The sequence below is a fragment of the Lissotriton helveticus genome, chromosome 3_1, assembly GCF_964261635.1.
Source record: "Lissotriton helveticus chromosome 3_1, aLisHel1.1, whole genome shotgun sequence".
Taxonomy (NCBI): domain Eukaryota; kingdom Metazoa; phylum Chordata; class Amphibia; order Caudata; family Salamandridae; genus Lissotriton; species Lissotriton helveticus.
Window position 1 is genome coordinate 352,805,595 of NC_136061.1, and position 21,243 is coordinate 352,826,837.

The 21,243-nt window shown below is 46.0% G+C and overlaps 1 protein-coding gene across 2 annotated transcripts in view; it reads right to left on the reverse strand.

Annotated features, from left to right (window-relative positions):
• Window positions 1-16,559, reverse strand: part of NSRP1 (nuclear speckle splicing regulatory protein 1) — a 363,819-nt gene extending 347,260 nt beyond the window's left edge. The window contains exon 1 of one of the 2 annotated variants that reach the window (XM_078680021.1): window positions 16,493-16,559. In XM_078680021.1, the coding sequence (XP_078536147.1) occupies window positions 16,493-16,512 (20 nt within the window). In that variant the 5' untranslated portion in view covers window positions 16,513-16,559. The remainder of the gene's footprint in view (window positions 1-16,492) is intronic. The other variant, XM_078680022.1, reaches the window with a different exon arrangement.
• Between the last annotated feature and the right edge of the window lie 4,684 nt (window positions 16,560-21,243).

Here is a 21,243-nt window from a genome sequence, read left to right on the forward strand (position 1 = left end):
CTTTTTCCAATTCCCAAACGGGCTGATTCTGAGAATCTGCCCGTTTGCAAACTGGAAAAAGCCTAGATACATATGGGCCTAAGTATTTAGATCATGGGTGGCCAGAATAACGCAAATTGAAAGGAGAAATGTCTTCTTAAAGATCAAGGACAAGCCAAGTTCAGTTTATGGTATAGTGACTATTAGTGACAAGATTGTGTCACCTTTTGGAATGAGAAGAATTATTTTTTATTATTGTCATGAAGGTCATTTTGGAATGTTCACCAATAAAATGTGTGCTAGAAAAACATATTGGTGGCAAAGTATGGATAATCGTATCAATAGCTGAGTTCATAATTGCGGTGTTTGCAAGAAGAGTGATACAAAAACTCCCAAACAATGTGGTCCTGAGCCAAACCTACTGATTCTCCAGAAGGACTTTGAGGCAACTGGGTATAGATCAGAGGTCGCCAGCTTCTTCTGTAATAAGAGCTTTTTATGATCAATAAAATTTGTCCTGGAGTACTAATATTATGAATGCTGTATTAGTCCCGGCATTATTATTATATTATAGCAAGATTACTAGCGATGAACAACCTCTGTGCACTAGGCAAGATTTCTAGCAGTAACAAACAGGGATTTGTCTGTTTAGAACACCTTTACATGGGTACTATATTGCTGCTAATACTGAAATGCTCCTAGCACCAAGGTAATACTACTAATAAGAAGTGTCACCCAATGCAACATGAATTATCACTGAAACATGCACTTTAAATATATTTTGTATATTCAACATTTTTTTTCCAAACACCAACTTTTGATGTATACACATTAATTCAGCCAAGCAAAACTTCAAATTCAGTAGCCTTAATGGCACACAGGAGAGCTACTTACAGGCTGCCAAAGATATACTGGAAGCTGACAAGCCACTCGTTGGAGAAGCCTGGTTTAAATATTAGAGGGCTGTTTGCTTTAATGATGCAGAGAGTAGCAACTGGCATAGTCTTAATTGACTATTTTTCAGAATGGTCTGAAGTAAGGATGGTCGAAAAGGTAACCTCTTAGATAATAATGGAGTTCCTGGATCATGTATTTTAAAGAGAACGGTTACCTAAAAGTATAGGCTCAGACAATAGACCTCAGTTTGTTAGTAGTCGCCTGAGTGTCTTAAACATTTAGGTATTATTTGTTTAAAAAAACTAAATCTAAGTTTTCCATCCTGAAGCGAATGGCCAGGTGGAAAGATTTAACAAAGTGTGTAAGGATACTGTACAGTTAACCAAAGGATTGAGATGGAAGGAGGAACTCAATCTATGCTCTTGTCAGATCGTAAAACGATACAACCTGCTACTGGTTCAACACCTCGTCAACTTTTAAGGTGGCGTGGTCCTAGTTCTAAACCGTTTCCTTAATGGTTAAAGGAACATTGTGGAATTCGTCACGAGTCAGTTCCCAATAATATGGGTAGCAACAGGGTCAATACTAAGTTAAAATTAGAGGACTTTGTGGACAACAGGTGTTGCATTGTATTTAAGGATGATGCGACGTTCGAAGTCTTTGAGCAACTCCAAGTTGTCAGAAAAGACTTGAGCAAACTCCTCAAAGAACCTATTGGAACCCACAGAGTGATCAACCAACATGACCTGCTCAGAGGGGTAACGAGCATTCGGGCTGAGGATTATTCCTAAGTCTCTTTGATGCCTCCACCCAAGGAGGTTATCACCTCAATTAGCAACGTAGATCTTTCCAATAGTTTCCCTCCACTTGAAATGAATTTTGGAGAACCTGAATCTGCTAGAACCACAAATACTTGTCGCCAATCACCACTCCGCATTCAGGCATGGTGATTAAATCTGCATCCACTATGCCGTCACCTCTTGCTCTCAACATAATGATATTTGAAGTGTCATTGATGGTCTCAACACTTTCCATTGTGCGTACTCTGCCACCAGAACTGCATACCCCTGATTCCACACTTGAGACAGGTTGTGTTTCTAACATAGAAGTTGGAGTAGTTAGAAGAGGGGTTAGTGCTCCCACATCAATAGCACTTCATCCTTGAGAAATCCATGGGAGGCTTTATTCTATTCCGTCGTACTACCTTGGAGACATTGTCAATAGAGTCTAGAGATGCTTCCTTTCGAGATAGTTCATGAATGCTACTTGGTGAAAGGCTATGGTCTGTTGTTACTTTGTGTGCTTTCATTTCTTTGACCAAGCCCAAGGTATTCTCCATCCCCTCTACGATGGGTATAGATTCCTTAAGAGAGGGGTTTCTGGACAAAAGCTTTTCCTGCACTCTTGAACTGTTGGTGCACCTGACCAGTTGATCACGTATCAACGAGTCGGTGAGTTCACCAAACTCACAGGTGCGACCAATTGTCTTTAGTGAAGCAATATACTTCTTCACCTTTTCTTTGTGCTCTTGGATCCTCATAAAAAATGTGTGCTCTCTAAGACGACATTGATGCGTGGCCCAAAATAAATTTCTAACATTTTTATGGACATTTCAAACACATCGGACAGTTCACCCTGACCTTCACCAACCGGAATTGCGTCAATACTTTCGTAAATGTTGCGCCCTTCAATTCCTAAATTATGAAGAAGGATTGCTTGCCTTCTATGAGCTGAGAATTTTTCATCACCAATAGCAACTAAATAGGAGTCAAATAGCAATTTCCATCTTTTCCAGGGCAATAGCGGCTCACCCTTTTCACAAAGAAAAGGAGGCGGTTGGCTCACAGAAGTGGCTGACATGTTGGCCGAGTTGTAAGCTTGTTTTCTCAGGGACCAGTAAAGAAAGTGGCACAGGTATACATGATATTGAGTGAATCCAAAATGTATGTCACAAATATATATATTGAATAAATATCTGCACTTAGTGTCTTTTAATATACCCTGTAATAGAAGTTGTGTCAGTATTTAGGAGAGTGAGCAAGACGAGGCAGACATCCCAAGTTCTTTACTGGTACTAATGTGGCACAAGATAAAAGTGTAGCGCTGGACTACAATGCACAAAAATTGAACAAAAGAGTACCTGCGGAAATTCAATGTCCTTTGTGGTTCAGATGCAGTTTGCGATCTGATTTCCAGCTCCGTGTGGCTCCGTGGTGAATTGTCATGGAGATGTGACAACTAAGATGGCGGCACGCTGCGTGTGGGTCGCGTGTTGAAGTCATGACCATCACGTGTAGAGAAACCAGCAGGCAAGCGTTGCGAGCCGTAGGGAGCATTTGGATGGAAAAGTGCCCTAAAATCAATCAAAACCAGCCCAGAGCTTTCCCGCATTGGGGAAAAAAAAACACCAACATGGCGAAGTCTCCGGTGCACGAGGTAGGAGGCCCCTCATTGGTCACGCAACTCCGGTTGCCATGGTGAGGAAGACAAAATCCGTGGTTTCAGAAGGGAAAAGTTGGTGGCAGACTTGTCCCCAGCAAGTGTTGCTCGTCGCCAGTGTTACGAGGCCACACATCGGTCAATCAATCAATCAATCAGAACATTTGAAAGCGCAACACTCACCCGTGAGGGTCTCAAGGCGCTGGGGGGGGGGTGCTTCTACTGCTCGAATAGCCAGGTCTTGTGAAGCCTCCAGAAGGTTAGTAGGTCCTGGGTCTGCCATAGGGGCATGGGGAGGGTGTTCCAGGTCTTTGCGGTGAAGTGGGAGAACGATCTGCCACCGGTGGTCCCTATTCGGATGCGGGGGACGAGGGTGAGGTCGGCGGAGCGGAGCTGGCGGTTCTGAGTGTACAAAGTGAATCGCCTGTTGAGGTATGCCGGTCTGGTTTTGTGGAGTGCCTTGTGTGTGTGTGGGTGAGGAGTTTGAAGGTGATCCTCTTGTTGACGGGGAGCCAGTGCAGGTCTCTCAGGTGGGGTGTGATGTGGCAGAGGCGAGGGATGTCGAGGATCAGGCGTGCTGAGGCATTCTGTATGCGTTGAAGACGTTTCAGGAGTTTGGCCGAAGCTCCAGCGTAGAGGGGGTTTGTGTAGTCCAGCCTGCTGCTGACGAGGGCCTGCGTGACCGTTCTTCTTGTTTCAGTGGAGATCCACCTGTAGATCTTGCGGAGCATGCGGAGGGTGTTGAAGCAGGAGGAGAACACAGCGTTGACTGCTTGGTCATGGAGAGTGTTGAGTCGAGGATGAACCCCAGGTTGTGTGCATGGTCGGTGGGTGTCGGGCTGCTCCCAGTGCAGTCGGCTACCAGAAGTCGTCCCAGGCTGAGGGAGCCGAGGATGAGGACCTGTGTCTTGTCCCAGTTCAGCTTCAGACGGCTGTTCTTCATCCACTCTGCGACGGCCTTCATTCCTTCGTGGAGGTAAGTTTTGGCGGTGAGGGGTCCTTGGTGAGGGAGAGGATCAGCTGGGTGTCGTCGAGAGAGCGGTGCTATGTAGACGTTGAACAGTGTTGGGCTGAGGGATGATCCTTGGGGTATGCCACAGATGAACTCAGAAGCTACGGAACGGAATGGAAAGGGGGGGCGGAAGCTCTGGGTTCAGCCGGAGAGTTTGGAAACAGTTTATTTACTTCTCATGCAGAACTACCAACTCCTGCTGCCGGCCTGTCTGTTCTCCTGGTTCCAACTGTCTTACTCAAGGCAATACAATGGATACAGAACAGTCAGGCACGAGCAGCACATTAAATCATTACAACACAGTTATGGCAGGATCAAGGCTGATTTGCAAATGTCTGGGCTCAAACTTGAACTGCGTGGCGAGCAAAATAATGATGGATTAAACCCAGATCTGGGACCTGGGGGTGAATGTTTAACAATGTTCAGAATTAAGTCCATCATCTTTTTGTGTTTCATTTTCACCCTAAGTGGGAAGGGTATGCCCAGACGTGAGTCCCTTGCTCGCTATGCCACCGGTTTCAAGCTAGCCTTGCTGATGAGGGGTGATTCCCCAAAACCGGTCCTTGGATGCTTGCTTTCCGGTTCCTAGGAGGACCTGGCCATTCGGGCTGGACTGTTCCCATGGGGAGCAGAGTCAAGACTGATTGGCAAATGGCTGGGTCCAAACTAGAATGGCGTGGCAAGCAAAATATTAATGGATTAAAGCCAGATTTGTGACTAGGAGTGAATGTTTGATTATGTTCAGCATTCAGTTCATCATCTTTTTGTGTTGCAGTATCCAGGTTGCTCCTCATTCCCTGTATGTCTGAGCAAGTGTTTGGAATATTGAGAGTGAATGAAGTCAACAAATGTTGTGTATGAACTGGAGGGGAAGCTAGGAAAGAATTACAGTTAGAGGGAGGATGTAACCCTGCCAGGAACTACATCCTGTTGCTGTAAACCAAAGGCCTAACATGTAACAAAGAACTTACCTTGTCCTGGGTGGCTCCAGACTCTTGTATGAAGACCCTGCCCTACAAGTTCAACATTTTGGTGACAAGTTGTTAAGGACCTGCATATAAATGCATCAAGATTCAGGTGGCAGTTGTCTGCTATTTCTGTCAGAGGAGGAGACTTGTTGTGTGAAGAATGATGACCCTATAACACTGGAGTACTAGTTAGAGGCTGCCCACCCTCAAATTCACTGGCAAGTGGTGTCTGCTTAGGCTGCCAGATCCAGTGAAGAAGGAGGATAAGATCTGGCAAGGAGAAGAAGCCCGCTGAGGGGAGGTAAGAAATAAGGAGTATGAAGTGAGGGGACGTGGCCCACTTAAGTACAATGCTGTAAAGACAGTGTTATAAGGACAATGCTGTGGAGACAGCATTATAAGGACATTGTAGGGGAGACAGTAGGAAGAGGCAGGACATTTCCTTAAGCAGAACTCTGAAATCCCATAGAGTTTCCAGCAGTAATACATTCAAAGGTGAGATAAAGTGAAGCTTTAGTGAATGTGCAGCATGATTTTCCAACTATGGTGACTGAGGCAGAGACTAGTCCATGCCTTTGGGAATGGAGATATTTTATAGCACCCAGGGCGGAATGACCACAAGACACCAAGCAGCTCCTGCTAATGCTGTGGTCAAGCGATGGACAGAGGTCTTGTGACAGTGTGCAACACCAGGTAATTAGGAAATTTCCCCGCCAACACAATTTAGTTGGTGCTGTAAGAAGAGGGAGGGGGGTGTTTGGAGACATAGCATCACAACTTGCTCATTAAAGAGCCTCACCAATGTCTTGGATTTCAGAGCTGGAGCGGAAGCAAAGGCTATGTAGACTTGACATCTTGAAGGAGGGTAGTAACCGGATATTTGACTGGGGCAGGTGTAGAGAGGTTGAAGAACTACGAAAGACCCCAGGTTAACTTACAAAGAGAAATAGGACCATATCCAAAGAGACTGGAAATAAAAATTAACAAGCATTGGCATATGAGTGTTTAGCCATGCAACAGTTGGTCTTGTTGCACCAAGGATATTCTGCTGCATAATTAAATACTTATAAGGTCCAAAAAGCGAGACCTATTGGCTATGCCAATGCTTGTTTGTTTTTTGTTGCTGTTTTGTTTAAGTTGCTAGATCTACAATAGCTGGATATGATTTTTGTTAAAAGTTCTTTGCATCAAATGAACTTGTTATCATTGCTCTGAATGTTGTTTCCATTCGGGTTGGAGGAAGCAGTTATTCCCTGGGGTGTGGTGGCTGCCTAGCCGTGCGCATGCGCCGAACTTTGCAAATGAGAAAAGGCCTGGAGCAGGCGCAATTTACAAGTGTGGAGTGAGTGAGCCCCAGGCAGCATGACTGACTCACACAGGAGTTCATGCACTGCACCTGCATACTCAGCATGGTTTAAGGAAACTCGACCCACTCCCTCCCAGGCATCGAACACATATTTACCAAGAAACTCTGAGAAGGGCCTGCCTGCTGCACTGACGGCTGGTGGTGTGTGTGCCTGGTGAAAGCATGCACTGACGGCTGGTGGTGTGTGTGCCCGGTGAAAGCGTGCACTGACGGCTGGTGGTGTGGTTGCCTGGTGGTAGCGTGCATTGTCGGCTGGTGGTGTGTGTGTGCCTGGTGAAAGTGTGCACTGACGGCTGGTGGTGTGTGTGCCCGGTGAAAGCGTGCACCGACGGCTGGTGGTGTGTGTGCCCGGTGAAAGCGTGCACCGACGGCTAGTGGTGTGTGTGTGCCTGGTGAAAGCGTGCACTGACGGCTGTTGGTGTGTGCCCGGTGGAAGCATGCACCGACGGATGGTAGTGTGTGACGGCTGGTAGTGTGTGTGCCCGGTGGAAGCATGCACCGACGGATGGTAGTGTGTGACGGCTGGTAGTGTGTGTGCCTGGTGAAAGCGTGCACTGACGGCGGGTGGTGTGTGTGCCTGGTGAAAGCGTGCACTGACGGCTGGTGGTGTGTGTGCCTGGTGGAAGCGTGCACTGACGGCTGGTGGTGTGTGTGCCTGGTGGAAGCGTGCACTGACGGCTGGTGGTGTGTGTGCCTGGTGGAAGCGTGCACGGACGGCTGGTGGTGTGTGTGCCTGGTGGAAGCGTGCACTGACGGCAGGTGGTGTGTGTGCCTGGTGGAAGCGTGCACTGTTGGCTTGGGGGGTGTGTGTCTGGTGAAAGCGTGCACTGACGACTGATGGTGTGTGTGCCTGGTGGAAGCAGGAGCATTCACAGTGATAGAAGACACAAATGAAACTGACAAAGAGGAGGGGGAGTGCGAGCAGAGGAGCATGATGCACAGCTAGAAGACACAAATGAAGCTGACCAGGAGGGAGAGGGGAAAGGGAGGGGGGTAGTGCAAGCAGATGAGCCTGATCACAGGAATAACAAGCATTTACAATGCAACGGTCTCGCCTTTGAAAAAGTTAGAGCTATTGGCATTGTAAATGACAACATTTTTATTTATGTTTTGGTTTTGAAAACAGATAAATAAATGCCATTGTCATTTACAATGCCAATAGCTTAATCTCTCGCAAATGCCACACACAAACACACAAACCCACACAGAATCCCACACACATACATACCTACACAGCCACACATACACACATGCACAGTCACGTACACACACACAGCCACAAAAACACTATCTATCCTACTACCGCCACCTCTCAACACACATGCATTCGAAACATGCACGTGTTCATGTGTACTTGCAATATTTTTTATATTTTATATAAATATATGAGTTTGTGCAGGTAGTAGCTTGATATCACATACATATATCAGATATATAATGTGCACTATCGCAAACAGATACTTTTGTAAAGACATGCTGCATGTTATACCTAGAGTAACCCACAGTTGCCTATATTTGTGTGCGAGTTTGTGTGTAGTAACGACTCTTAGAGTGTATATAACGCGACTAAAGGTATATACACAAATAATGAAATTTAAATACGGGAATAATGTTGCAGCATTATATACAAGGCGTAGTAGCCATGTGTGTGACAGTGTATAGTGGGACATGCACTTGACATACATATTTACGTACTCCGGATTACACGTAAGGCATGCAGCTTTAAACATGCAATCTTATAAAAGTGTTAAAGTTCGTGTAATGAAGGGAAAGTGGTGTTTTCAGCTCCGACTCTGTAATACACTTTTCAAACATTGGTTTTTGTGAATGACACAGGCCCGTTCAGATCTGTGTCCTTCTCCGAGTGTAAAGTAAACCATATTTAATACGGGCCCAGGGCTGCGAGGCGGGGAGGCATTAGGCCGCAGTCTTCTGCCCCGCAGGCTCGGAGCCTGGGAACGGAGCAGCAAGCAAGACTCCTTGCCGGATAACGTCTGAGCGTCTCGGGCCCAGGCGGCCCGTCTGCGGCTCCTGGAGGCCTTGGAAGTGTCCGGCAGTTACAGCTGTGCCAGCGGGACGGGGCCTGGGAGGAGGCCGTCTGGAGGCTGGGGGCCGGCAGGGCCCCAAGTTCACAGGGACTGGGGATCGTGTCCCCATCTAGTGGATGGCGTGGGTTCCCAAAGAATCACCAAACGCATACATACCCCAAGCCTCACAAACCCCATACATCTGCACACGCACAAACACACACGTTCACTCACAGACTCGCACACAAACACACCAGCAATACTTTCACACCCAAACAGGCACTCTATTGTCCACACACAATCCAAGAAACAACGTTGTCATTGCACACCCAGGTGCATGCTCTACAATTCGTCGGTCGGACGCCAAACTGGACAGGAAGCTGCCCTCAGCTCCCCCCACCCTCCCCCACTCCTTTCACCACCTGTGGAACCATAAGTCGGGCATTACCGTCGCCATTGGGGCAGACTGGGCAGCACTCTCCGAAGGGGATCTCAGCGTTGGGGCAGTCCACGGGGTAGTCTCCGCAGGTTACGTCATCGCACATGATGTTGCATACATTTGCACACGCACAAACACACATGCTCACTCACAGACTCGCACACAAACACACCAGCAATACTTTCACGCCGAAACAGGCACTCAATTGTCCACACACAATCCAAGAAACAACGTGTCATTGCACACCCAGGTGCATGCTCTACTATTCATCGACCCACGCCCACTCCTTTCACCACCTGTGGAACCATAAGTCGGGAATTACCGTCGCCATTGGGGCAGACTGGGCAGCACTCTCCGAAGGGGATCTCAGCGTTGGGGCAGTCCACGGGGTAGTCTCCGCAGGTTACGTCATCGCACATGATGTTGCATACATATGCACACGCACAAACACACGCTCACTCACAGACTCGCACACAAACACACCAGCAATACATTCACACCGAAACAGGCACTCAATTGTCCACACACAATCCAAGAAACAACGTTGTCATTGCACACCCAGGAGGTGCATGCTCTACAATTCGTCCGTCGGACGCCAAACTGGACAGGAAGCCGCCCTCGGCTCCCCCTACCCTCCCCCACTCCTTTCACCACCTGTGGAACCATAAGTCGGGCATTACCGTCGCCATTGGGGCAGACTGGGCAGCACTTTCCGAAGGGGATGTCAGCGTTGGGGCAGTACACGGGGTAGTCTCCGCAGGTTACGTCATCGCACATGATGTTGCATACATTTGCACACGCACAAACACACATGCTCACTCACAGACTCGCACACAAACACACCAGCAATACTTTCACACCGAAACAGGCACTCAATTGTCCAGACACAATCCAAGAAACAACGTTGTCATTGCACCGGGTGCAGCCTGTCCCATTTACATTCTGCTCGGTGGCTGCACCCGGTGTCACTTCGATCGGCAGAGTTCATGAGAGCAGGCGTGTAGCAGGCAGCGCGGCCCTGACCTCAGCACATCTACGTACCGGAGTGACATGAAGCAATCACCGAGGTAGCAGCTGGACCAGGGAGGAAATAGCAGCCATTAATCTCCTGCCTGCTCTCTTTCCGAGTCAATGATGTGGAGGGCCAGGCTCCCGATCGAACTCGCGACCCGCCCGCCCCAGCTCCATGAAAAAATGGCAGCCGCAAACATCCTAAAGAAAAAAAGTAAACACCCACAATGGGCCCACCTCTTCATGACGGCAAAAAAGGGGCGGAGCTAGGAAAAAATCACCGGAACGCCCACGAATCTGCTCCAACATTTACTGGCACATCTCTCTTCCAATGGCTAGCCTCCATTTATGGAGCTAGCCAATGGAAGACAGAGGCGGGTTAAAGCCCCGTACTGAAGAACAAAAGATTTCGCCTGCGCGACACTGCTGCGCAGTGGACGCCAGGCGAAACCTAAAAACACAGATGGCAGCTGTGCATATGCTCGAGCTTGTGAATGCAAGCTGTAGGCCAGCAAAAGCCTCTGGTGGCACTTTTAAAAGTCACTCACTACATGTCTCGAAGAGACAGCTGTCTCAGGCGAGACCTAAAAAAAGACTTTGTTGTTTCACAATATATTGTGCACTCTAGACATGGAAATTTGAAACATTGTCTGCCTGCTATATGGCCAATTGCGATGTTAAAATATGACATTCATTTACTCATTGGGGGTTTTGTATTCATAGAGTTCATATTAACGTGTGTTTCTGTTATGAAATATGCTTGGTTTCCCACTAACTGTGAGGTTAATTAGGGTGGGGAACTGTTACGTATTTACATGCGTCATACACATCTTATTGGTAATGCATGTGTTGGGTTAGTAAGATTCCTTGTAAATTGACTTCGGTTGTTTGGGAATTGCAGTTTATGTTAATGGCTGTGATGTGCTGAATGCTTAGCACTACAAGACAGGTTGGGAAGTTTAAATTATCGATCGGTAGGTTGTTTTGGGAGTACTGCAAGAGCATTTACATTCATCGCCATGTAGTCTGGTGATCAGTTTAGAGAGAGTGTACACCCTACTACGTGCTGTTGTGCAGATATGTACCGGTTGGGCATATCCAAGTTTCATGGATGTGGGGAAGAGTGCAATCCTGTCACAAGAGATACAAGGGTACTACACTTATGTGTTTGTTGTGTGAACTGGGGAAAGAGCAGTACCCCCTCGCTAGAGGTTGTATGAGCGAGTGTATCATGGTTATGTGAAGTTGGGGAAGAGTAGTACCCGGTCGTGAGGAGTTGCATGGGGAGTACCCTGTGAAGTGCTAAGTTGCAGAAAAATGGTACTCTATTGTGAGAAGTTGAATAACCCGTGGGTGCCATGTAGGAGAAAAAAAGAACCATGATGTGAAAGGCTGCAATGGAGATTAGGTACCCCGTAGAGTGAAAATGTGGGGAAGTGTAATACCCCATGGTGTTGTGGGTGACAGCCACACGTTTCACCTGCGTTGTCATTCTGTACAGATGGGAAGATTTGACAGATGTGTGGTACACGACGCAGAGTTTGCTTACGATTGTTCTGTGGTGCACTTTTTTCAGTTTGCATATAATCGAGTTGGTTTATGTTATGGTATGGGTTTGGTGCAGCTCTAGTGTGTTGTGAGTGCATCTTTATCTGCTGACCTGGTTGGGTATGAGTGGTTGTTTTGCTGCACCTGATCTAGTGTTAGTGTCAATATTTTTTCAGTATGCATCTGCTGGAGGCTGTCATCATTGTGTTTGGTTTCCAGATTTGGTTTCCAATCACAAGCGTACTGAGTGTCATGTACCACACACCTATCAAATCTTCCCATCTCTACAGAATGACAAATCAGGAGAAACTTGCGGCTGTCACCAAAAACACCATGGGCTATTACACTACCCCACATTTTCACTCCACAGGGAGCCTTTCACAGCTGGACATCTTTGCCACCTAATCCAAAACCTCCTTCGAACTCTTCCCCATCTACATTTCTATTTCTTATCTATTTCTTATACATTTGTAGAATGTCCCTCCTTACAACAGAAAAGGCCTTCCAGCCTTTTTGGAAATCTGGGGATTTCTTTGTGGGCAGTAGAACTGTTCCAGTCAAGACAAAGTTAGGCAGATGTTCTGCAAAACTTTCTTGTTAGGCACTGCCTGTCAATAGGGAGTGCTTGGATCTATCTATAGTGGGTGTGTTTATGGCTGCGCAGGGAGTAGGTCTCTAGGAGTGTAATCCTGCATGGGGTTGTGTTCCTGTGAATTAAGGGATGTATTAGTCAATTTATCCGTAGTGCAGTCATGTGTCTATTGAATTGGGTTATTTGAGTGTGCAGTGGGTGTGTTTGTCTCTCCCGGGAGTGCGTGTCACTGCAGTTGGGTTGTGTGTATGTGCAGTGATTATGTCAGGAAGTCAAGATGAAAAGGGAAAAAAATTAATTGGGGTGCAAGCAGGTCATGGGTCTCGTTACAGATATCAGTTCCCCAACTGCACAGAATTTCATATCCATTTCTTTTTTGCTGCAATACTGATGTACTCCACCTTAATTTTGATTCCAAAATATCGAGCTACCAGAATATTATATACAATACACTGATCAAAATTTTGAGAAGGTAATTGGTAAGTCAAGATTTGCTATTCTTAACTCTAGAATCTATATTTTGGTCCTCATTATTTTGGAAGCATGATGTTTCTGCTGTAGATATTTCCACATACAACCAATATGGATGGGTGTGCAAATATGCTGCAGGTTGATTTTTGGACCAGTACATCTAAACGACTATACCTGAAGTCAGTTATTCAAGATCCATCCAAGATATTACAGAGGCAGCTTTTCACAATTTTAAAGAATGTCTTAGAGGAGTCACGCCTTGGATGGAAGCAAATTGTTTAAAACTAAATTCCGACAAAACAGAAGTTTTGATATTTACCAGAATGGCACCCCGTCAACTTCTCTCCGGTGGCCTGCCGAACTTGTCCAAATCTTATCTCCTCCACTAGAAATCTGCGCATTATCTTTGACTCCACCCTCTCTTTTATGGAGCAAATTAAACATATTTCGTCTGTCTGCCTTTTGAAGATGAAAATTATAAAGAAGTTTTTTGATCTGGTTCCTGAAGAGACTAGGAAAACAGTTGATCATTCTTTAATTACAGCTCATCTGGACTATTCTTATGAGTCTCTACCTGGGTCTTCCTGCATATTTGACACACAGACTTCAGCGAATTCAAAATGCAGGAGCACGACTAGTCAGGAGAGTGCTGAGATGCCAACACCTTCCTCCATATTTGAGACATCTGCGGTGGCTTCCGGTGGAACAGAGTATCAACTTCAACTTCAGAGCTTATCATGATGAGGCCCCACTTTATCTTCTGAATAGACTGTCGCTTAATACTTAAAAAAGAGCACTTAAATCTAACAACAGTCACCTTCTGCGGATTCCAAAATTTCCGAAGTATCATCATGGCGGCTTCCCCTTTACTGTAAGCATGACAAACTTATGTCAGCCTTTAAAAGGCAACTAAAAACTTGGCTATTTAACTCAGGTTAGTTTCTACTTACTTTAGCTCGCCCTTACTGTCTGCTAGAGAGCCGTGACACTTCCTTCGAAACAACAATGCGCTTTAACAAGTGTCATTTCATTGACTGATTATCATTTATTGTTGTGTTTCAGTACTTAAGGAGAATATCTATTTTCTTAACAATAAAGTCATGTTTTCCTTCAACATTTTTGCAAATCATGGATATCACTGGTCAGTTTTATTAAAATAAAAATCTATTAATGTTTCTGTGTCCTCCAACATAATTGATTTGGGAATAGGTGAGGAAAGTGGATTGTCTTACAGGACATGTAAATTTCTGTTGCATTTTGTCCCATGGACAAGTAGATTATTTAAAAATGTTCACACCCCTGAGTGTAGTTGTAATGAGATGTTTTGGGTTGAAGTCTGGTCAATGGAATTTTGAGTTGAGGTGATGTGGAGTTAAACTTTCTCTTTGTGTATTGTGTGTGCCTTGAATGAAGGGGATGCTACTTCGCTATGGCGGTGGAGCGTCGCCCCACAGCTGGAACCTGCAGACCTACGTAAAACAAAATATTAAAGCAGTTAATAAAACTCCTTTATTATATTTTACTCTGTAGCTGCTGCTGAGTTTTGAGGGTGGGGCATCCGGCAGCAGGATGAGTGTTGGGCTCAAGGCACTACCAGTGCACATGTAGGTTTGGCAGGCCAAACCTACATGTGCACTTGGATATCTACAAGTTATTGCTTGACCCTGCTGGAGCGCAGAACCAGCCTGCTCCACCCAATCCCTACGCTTTTCTCATGCTGGGTATTACCAACATCAGAGTAGTGTCTGGATTTGCGCAGTGCACTCTGGGAGCCTGTGTGAGAATCATCACGCAGTCGGCTAGAGCTGTAGCAGCAGCGAGGCGGAGGACATCAGGATTCAGGTACTTGTTTTGTCCCCCTCCCCCGGCCTCACCGATTTACTAAACTAGCAGCTGCCACTACATGAATGTGTGGACTGAGGATGACAGGGAAACCATTTGTCAAAGGAATTCTGTGTGTTCTGTGCCCCGTCACATGACTGAGTGTCCGTGAGTTCATGTTCTGGGTGCATAAATGTTGCATGGCGTTGCTGTGAGTGTGCAGACATGTGGTGGTTGAGCCATACATCAGAGGCAGTCACAAGACATGCACATCTTGGACCTTTGTGGAATGGTAGTCCCAACCTAGTTGTCGTCTTGTTTCTTTGACATTAGGTGTAGAAAGCCTCATGTCTTGACCGTTGCAGAGTTTTTGAGATTGCCCTTGATTATCTTTACATGTCTATATAGGTTTGGGAAAGTTTAACAGGTTGTTGTTAGGAGAATGCGTAAGCTACACAAGCTGGAGAATGAATGACTGTGAATGATTGTCCCTGTACTTTGTAAGCAAAGGAATGACTGTTCTTTGTATTATTGTAGTAGAATGTTGGTTTATGATTTAGGGAAGGAGCATGAGGCCTAGACAGGACCTACCTGCTGTGATTTGGTACATCATCACAGGGATACTTGAGACCATTTAGACTAGCTTGGCTCTGTAGGCAGCAGCTGTTAGCTTATGTTTGGATATCTCTGTGGTCTCTAGTTGATGTCAGGTCCTCCCTGTTGTGGCTGTCAGATGTTGGGCTCTTCTGATGTTTCTAACGGGTAACACTTGTAGGTAGCTCTTTGGAGGGGGTATCTGCAATTTCTGGTGGATGTTACAGGTGTCAGGGCGCCCTTGCTTTTTTTGGTGGAAGCCTTTGTTGCTGTCTCTCGCTCCTTGAGGTCTATGGGGGGGTGTGCTAATCTCACCTGTTTCAGATGGATGTCACTAACCCCATGCTGTCCATGCCTTGTACCTCGACTGTACTGTTGTCTCTGGTAGATTCCTGGGCATGCCCCCAAGCTATACTAGTCTTTCAGTATCCCAGGCTAGTACAATTTCTTCCAGTTTCCTAGGTCAGCTCAACTCTGCTGTGAACAGGCAGTCAGTGAAACATTATTAGTGCCTAATGAAAGATTGTTTTATTTGTTACGCAGGGAGGCAGAATGCCAACTTAAAAATCGTGTACTGAACTCAAGTAAACATCAGGCATAATATACCACTTTAATAAACGAAATTGTTGCCAAAATGTAAATTGAATGTCCATTATGATCAGATGAGTTCGTCTAGATTAGCCGGGAATGTGGTAACTGTTTAAAGCCATTTCTGAACAATTTCACTGATCAAAAGTAGTCCCTTTCTGGAATGAAGTGCTTATTTATGAACATAAGTGACCTGTTCCACTAGCGTTGAAAACGTAAGGCATAAAAAAATTGCAAGCACTGAAACAATCCACAAAAGCAAACTAAAAAAGTGGCAGCTATACTGTCATGCAATAATAACGTCAAGGCCGACAGCGTCGATTCCATATGTAAACAAACGATATTACATGACAAGAACATTGGTCCAGATATGGAGGATTTTTATTAATAACCTGGCCAAGGAGCCCCAAGGAATTAATGCCATGAAAATCGTATTAAAAACGTCACTACTCCCTTCATGCTTTACCCCAGAAGACAACGTTACACCGTGTACAAATTCCCTCGTTCAAAATACGCCCAGTCTTGAGGGATTCCGGGCTGACGTCTTGAGGAGGGATGGTAAAATACCATGCCTGGTGATAAATATTAATGTCCTCCCAAAAGAGACAGGCAAATTATCGCCCCAAATCCTTCCCCTTTTTCTTTCCTCTCTCCATCAATACCTCTGACCAATTGTTATGGCAAATCACTACCCGGTCTTATAAGACACAATTTACCCACATCCCAGGCCCCTCACTCACTGTTTGCCGGAAGCCGCCATCTTTCCGCTCCAGTACCATAAACACAGAGGAAGGACAAACGCAACAACTGTCGTACTCGTAGAAAGCCTGTTCAGAGCGCGGCGGCCATCGTAGATCGGGCATAGTTTCTTACTAATGAAGTTTGTGGATTGCCAAAGGTTTTAGATGCGCGTAACGCAGAACCAACATTTTAGAACTGGAGTAACGATTGCTCAGAAAAAGCGATGTTAGCGAGTGAAGCGTGATAATATTGCCTTCGTCAAAGCGACGTGTACCACAAGTCAGCGACAGGGCGGCCATTTTTGAGTAGTCTTTAAATCTTAACTACTATGTAGTAGCACGCCCGATTATTCTAACTACGTTAATATTAAATATAAAGTACAAGCTTCATCGAAACTACACTCACTTTTTTCTTATCGGGCATGGCTTTTGTTTGCCAATAAAATTAATGATCCTATTGGTTAATGAAAGATTCTGTATGCATGTTTTTACAAACCGAGCCTAATGTAAGCAAGAGAAAGTTTGTGGATGGTTATTACACTATGACTAGGTTGACACCTTTACAAGAGAAAAATCATATATACTAACATTTTAAAAGTGGAAAGTGGGGATTTAAAATAAATAATCGAAATAATGCATTTCTCCCATTTACTTCCATTGAAGCAGAGGCAATTTCAGGCTAGAGACAGCAAATATAAAGCCATTTCTGGCTTCAAAAATCGGGAGTTGTAAAGTTCCTTATTTATGCAAGGACGACAGGACACTGTGGAGTATGCAGGTCTCACTATTTATTTTAAACCATTACACTGCACAGAGAGCGCTGAGCTTGCAGTCTCTCTGCCCGGGCTCCGACTCTCGAATCGCACGTTTCTAGCGCGATCCAAGATGGCCGCCTCTCACGCTACACGATGACGTAGCGTGAGCACTAGAACGCGACTCTACATATCTCCCCCTTTTATATCAGACAGGAAAGCGGCAGTCTCTGTGTAAGCTTACTTTTCTTCTCCCATCTCAAAGTCTCGATACCTAGAAGGCCTCACAAGCAATCTGCCCCCTCTTGTGCGTCTTACCGGGGTGGAAATCACTTCTCTGGCACTGATCATTGTAGACCCCATCTCTCTACCTTCTTGGGTACACGGTCTCTCTCAGCGGGGAGTTTCTCTCTCTTCTCGAGGTTGTACCTCTGCTCTTGGACTTTCAGTGCCCCAGTGCTCTGTTTCCATTTCTGCCATTTCCATGCTTCCTTCTCCTTCCTGGCTCACGTTGTCATTCTCCTGTGTCCTCCGATCTGTCGCCACTTGCTCCCGGTCTTCAGGAAGCCATTGTAAGATCTTATTGCACCAGGACATGCGATCCTGGGACCACACGTTCCCATCACTGAGCAACGCTGCTCGATCATATACCTCTTTTACTTGTAAGGGTCTTCTGTAACACAGCCAACTTGACCCTGACCCATTCTCCTTCCTTCAGAGATGTTTCCTTCACATTCTTCCTCCTGTTATAATGTTCCGTATAAATTGTTTGGGCTCTCTCCAGATTGTACTGCACCACAGCGGGGGACCATTTACTGGTTACAGTCTTCTCCTAAAGAACAAAAGTACCTGTCAGTCGGATAACGCCGAGGTGCTCAGAAATCGCGCTGGAAAAAGGAAAGCACAGGAATATACACACAACAACCAGATAGATCAACAAACACATTGACTATCAACAATTACTGGTTTAAGTCCTATCAGACCACCCAAATGGCGGAGCCTCGTCATGTAGGACACTCAGGCCATGGTTAGTCTGCAAACGCCCAGATGTCTATTGGCAGTGCATGACTGAGTCATGGTCTTGATACCGCAAATGTTAATGCAAAGATGGTACTGATAGGTGCAGTGCAAAAGAATATATACAAATAGTGCAGTGGCTAAAATGGCTGTCAAGGCAAACAAAGACCTTTATTAGTGCTTGCCTGGACGTCAGATTAAAAATAGTGTAATGACAGTGTAAAATAATCACTGTCCAGCTTGCTTGGTGGAAAACAAAAATAATAAGGCCAACATGTTTCTGCCGTACTGTGTAAATTCACTGGCATTCATCAGGGCCAAGCTTACAAAAATGCTACTGCAGATTACACTACCAAATGTGTAGAAATGAAAAAGTAACAAATTAGATCAAAACACCATATTGTAGGTAAACTAAGAGTGGTCGACCACGACCATCCTACCACATCTTCTCGAGTTGCTCAGTGGATGCGATTGGTCTTCCCTATAAAAAGAGTCAAAAGAAAACCATATACAAATTGAATAAACACGTGGTGCCTGGTGAAACATAGACAATCTAGATTATTTGAATATGCCCAAGGCACCGCGTATTAATACTGTGCATAACCAGCAATCATTCCAGCAACCTCAGCCAGATCAATCACTAGCTTATGATGATCCTTCTAGCGGTGCGAGAAATACCGTCACCAAACAGCGCTACTGTATAAAATTTCAAGAACAAAAGAATATAAATAACACTTACCCATCAATATGTGGGAAGTAAGCCTCACCTCACCCGGCAACTGCTCGGAAAGATAAGGCCCCGCTCTAGACATGTAAATGAAGACAGTTCCTTGGTCAGATCACTGTCAAACCTACAATACACTGTACTGTCTACATAACCCAATAATTTTCTGAATTGCCCACTAGTAGGATCTCACCATGAAAGACCAGATGACCGCATCTAGGCGAATCATTTGTAATGTAACCTCAATGCATATTGCCCAATATTGATTCCAATCAAGTTGCTTAGTTCTATACTTATACTGATCAAATGTGCAGTATCTGTATCTACATTTAACAATTTCGCTGTAATCAACACGAAAAACCGTGGGTAAATAAGGAGGAGGCAAAGGGTAAAACCCTCATCCCAACTAGCATAGTCTAAAGTCAGGAAGTCAAAACGCCTACACGGCCAGACTCAAAGTACACGCTAGACCACCACACCATCTAACCCTCCCAGTCCCAACTCACCTGTCCGTCGGTACCTCACGGCGGGTTCACGAGCCGAAGGGGAGGCACCGACGGACTGGTTGGGGCCAGTTATATACTGGCGCTAGTGGGTTAATGATTCACAGCTGGTGCAAGTCCCGCTGTAACAGCGCCTGTGCGCTTCTGAGACGCTACCCGGCGCATGCGCCTCCCCGGCAAAAGCTATGGCGCGCATGCGTGGCTAGCTGTCGCCTCCGACGATGAGAACGCTACCCTCATCGCGCGTCTAAGGTGGGCGCATGCGCATTACGGGTGCGCTCGTCAGGCTCTCTCGCGGCACCCGTTTAGGCTGTTCTGACCGCATCTAATCTCTAGTGTCAGCGAGGCGCATGCGCATCCGGAGAACACCTGCATGGCACTTGCAGGCTTCTCAAGCGCCGCCTCGTTCTACCAGATGTAATGAGAAAGTATTCGCAACAACACGTGTGCAGTCACTGCTGCCTCAACTGCTAATCAAGCCGACTAAACAAGAGAGAGGGGTATCGATCAACACGAGGAACTCACTAATATGAGACCCATGCATCCCAAGTCGGACGCCTGTGATTGAAGGGCGCTACTCTGTGCATGCGCTAGTTATGTACGCCCCTGTCGCTACACCCAAGTGTGTTGATAAGTGTAAGACATCTACCTTCATGCAAATAAATGCGCCCTTCGGGGTAGGTGTTCCCAGGACCTATACCAGACAAAACAAAGCAGGCTGGAGCCCTCCCCAGAGAGTCAAGGATGTACGTCATTAGAGGCTGAGGACTGCTTACAAGAAGCCTGCCTGGGCTAGTGTAAATGCCCAAAACGAGTCAGACAACACCGGTGTAATATTGGAGTCTATTAAGACCTAGACTGTAAAAGTAATTATACATCCCCCCCAGGCAGACACCCTTCCTATAATGCTAGTGGAGAAAGCTGCATATGGCAGCAAGCCACTTTAAGGGTCTGAGTAGCCGCTAAGATCACAGCACCTGGAGGTACGCGTTCAGTCCCCACCATAGGGACGGAAGAGTATCGTCATGGCAAATGGTGCACACGCAAGTTGAAGGGCACGGGGAGTGTGTTCAGATAGAGAGCCACGGAATGTTGCCGTTCAGTCCAATCACATCAGTTTTTAATTTGAAAATCCAACGCTGCTCTTTAACAAATAAAAAGTGCGAAACATCAGCGATGTGTGGTGGGATGTACGGCTGTTCAAGAACCACCCAAGCCAGATCCTCTGCTTTGTGTTTAGCCTCTAGAAAATGATTTGTGAGGCCCGTAGATTGTTTCTTGCAGCGGATCGTACTTTTGTGTTCGCTGATTCGAGCCTTGATGGCTCTCGTTGTGTGACCCACATATTGCTTCTTACATGGGCACGTGATCAAGTAGATGAGTTTGTCTGAGTTGCAGTTCGTGTGTTTTGTGAGCCTTCAGGGTCTCGTGGTCCCGATGTCGACCGTTAAGGTCTTGCGTGTCTGTGGACAGGCCGCACAACTGCCACATGGATAATGGCCTTGTACTGGAACGGTATTCCAGAGGGTGTTGGTACCCTGTTTCAGTTCTCTCCGTGGTCTAGTGTGGACCAAACTGTCCCGAATTGATGGTCCTCTCTTAAATGCAAATAAAGGTCGGGGTATAGTACCCGCCCCTGAGTTCAAAATCTTCCAATGTCTGAGTATCGTCTTCTTCACCACATTGGAGGATGTGGTGAAAGTCTGTACCATGGTCATTCGGTCTCTGGTACTATCAGACCTCTTATGTTGTAGA